The sequence below is a fragment of the Piliocolobus tephrosceles genome, chromosome 13 (assembly GCF_002776525.5).
Source record: "Piliocolobus tephrosceles isolate RC106 chromosome 13, ASM277652v3, whole genome shotgun sequence".
Lineage (NCBI taxonomy): Eukaryota > Metazoa > Chordata > Mammalia > Primates > Cercopithecidae > Piliocolobus > Piliocolobus tephrosceles.
In genome coordinates this window covers 14,622,893-14,625,095 of record NC_045446.1, presented here as the reverse complement: position 1 = coordinate 14,625,095, position 2,203 = coordinate 14,622,893, and the positions used below count along the sequence as shown (strand labels likewise).

The 2,203-nt window shown below is 39.8% G+C and overlaps 1 protein-coding gene across 1 annotated transcript; it reads right to left on the bottom strand.

Moving 5' to 3' along the window:
* Positions 1-275: 275 nt before the first annotated feature.
* LOC111544854 (olfactory receptor 5B21) lies at positions 276-1,774 on the bottom strand. Its single transcript, XM_023215544.3, has one exon. It carries the CDS (start codon positions 1,577-1,579, stop codon positions 647-649), a length of 933 nt encoding a protein of 310 aa, XP_023071312.2. The 5' UTR covers positions 1,580-1,774; the 3' UTR covers positions 276-646.
* Positions 1,775-2,203: the final 429 nt, after the last annotated feature.

The window sequence follows — 2,203 nt, the reverse complement described above, 5'->3', positions numbered from 1 at the left end:
TATTGTTTCCCCAATGCTTTAGCAAAAGGGAATGGAAATTGCAAAGGCACATGACTAACAAGTAGGGTAGGAATATGGGTAGAGAAGGGAGAGTAGGGGGTTGGAAAGATTTAATTTTCTTTTAGTCACCTGACTCGATCTAGTGCCTTGTCCTTTAAATTATAACTTTCTCTGAAATATCATTTAAAATATTGAACCATCCTTTGTCTACATTAGGAAGTCCAACTTTCAAACTCACAGAACAAAGGAATAAAAAACAATACTGCATATTCAGTTGATAAATATTATAAATGAAGGCGAAATCTTTATACCAAGTTTAATAGTGAATGAAAAATCCTTACAATTAAAAATAGGATGAGGAAAATTCAGTACATTCAGTTACATCCTTCAATCTTCTGCTTTAAAACACATCAAGAAACTAAAGCAAGAAAAGCTCAACTGTCCCATGCTGCTGTTCACTAAATATAAGATTGTCTTTCTAAGTAAGACTTTTCAATGTGCTGCTTTTTACATCTTCTAATAGCAGAAGTAACCGCTGTTCTTGGGGAAGAAAGAACTGAAACCAGCCAAACATTAAAAGTCATGATGGCATTTAGGTGTGAGAGAAAGTTTATCCCTTAATTGCTTGCCTACCTCCCATTCACATTTAATATTGGGGGTGAAGTTTGTTGAGTATTTTCCAGAGAGCACTTTTCACTTCTTTGTTCCTAAGGCTGTAGATCAAGGGATTCAGCATGGGAATCACCACTGTGTAAAACACAGAGGCTATTTTGTCTGTGTCCATGGACTGGCTGGAGTTGGGCTGTAAGTACATGAAGACGATTGTGCCATAGAAGATGGACACAGCAGTGAGATGGGAAGCACAGGTGGAGAAGACTTTCTTCCGCCCTTCAGCAGAACGCATCCTTTGAATGGTGATGCATATGAAGAAGTAAGAAATGAGGATGACCAGGAGGGTGAAAAAGACGTTGAAACCCACCACAAAGAAGACCACCAACTTGCTGATGCACGTGTCAGAGCATGAGAGAGCCAGGAGTGGGGAAATGTCACAGAAGAAATGATTAATCTCATTAGAACTACAGAATGAGAGTCTGAAGGTGCCTGCTGCATGGATAGAGGCATTAAGGAAGCCAGAGACATAGGAACCAGTAGCAAGGAGGGCACACACACCTGCTGTCATGGTGGTGGTGTAATGAAGAGGCCTACATACCGCTGCATGGCGGTCATAGGCCATGGAGGCCAGGAGGTAGCACTCAACAGTGGCAAACCCCACAAAGAAGAAGAACTGAGCTGCACATCCATTGTAGGAGATGGCCTTGTCCCCTGACTGCAATGCAGCCACCGTTTTGGGGGCTACAGCTGATGAGTAACCCAAGTCCACAAAGGAGAGGTTACTGAGGAAAAAGTACATTGGAGTGTGGAGATGGGAGTCTGAGTGGATGATCACCATCATTCCTCCATTCCCAAGCAGGGTGATGAGGTAGATGAATAAAAATGCCAGGAGGAGGGGTATCTGAAGATTGGGGTCATCTGTTAATCCCAAGAGGATAAACTCTGTCACTTCTGTTCTATTCTCCATTGTGGTCAACTTGAATTAGCCTGGTGATTAAAAAAGAGGCATCAACAAAATTCAAATGAAAGTATGAGAAGGGATGATGGGATGATAAAAAAAAAAAAGGAGAAAACTAATATATAGAGAGAATGTGCTGTGTGTAAGACTCATGCTAGAACCCTCTGTTATAGTATAGCTTTTAATTCATATGAGATAGGTGCTATTATGCCCGTCTTACAGATAAGAAAGTTAAGGTTCAGGGAGCTGAATATTGAGCAAGATAGTCTATTTAACAGTCACAATCAAAGTTCACCCCTTTATATTTCTGAATCCAGAGTCCATACATTCATCTTGAATTCTTTAACATATTTACATCATAGAAATACAAATTATGATGTGGATATAAGGTTGTATGCATTTAATTATTAAAAATAAAAACATCCATCACCCAATGTCTTCCACATTCTACTTCCAATAATATAGCCTCACTAAAGATTTTCTAAATTTATTTTTCCTTAAAACAACACAAGTTTATTATCTCAAAGTTCTGGAGGCCAGAAGTCTCAAATCAGTTTCACTGGGCCAAAATCAAGGTGTTGGCAGGACAAGGTGGTGGTGCTCTCAAGGTCTGTTTGACACTAAATCCAAAGA

Excerpts from the sequence above, each read along its gene's own strand:
- LOC111544854 (XM_023215544.3), bottom strand. The coding sequence starts at position 1,579 with ATGGAGAATAGAACAGAAGTGACAGAGTTTATCCTCTTGGGATTAACA.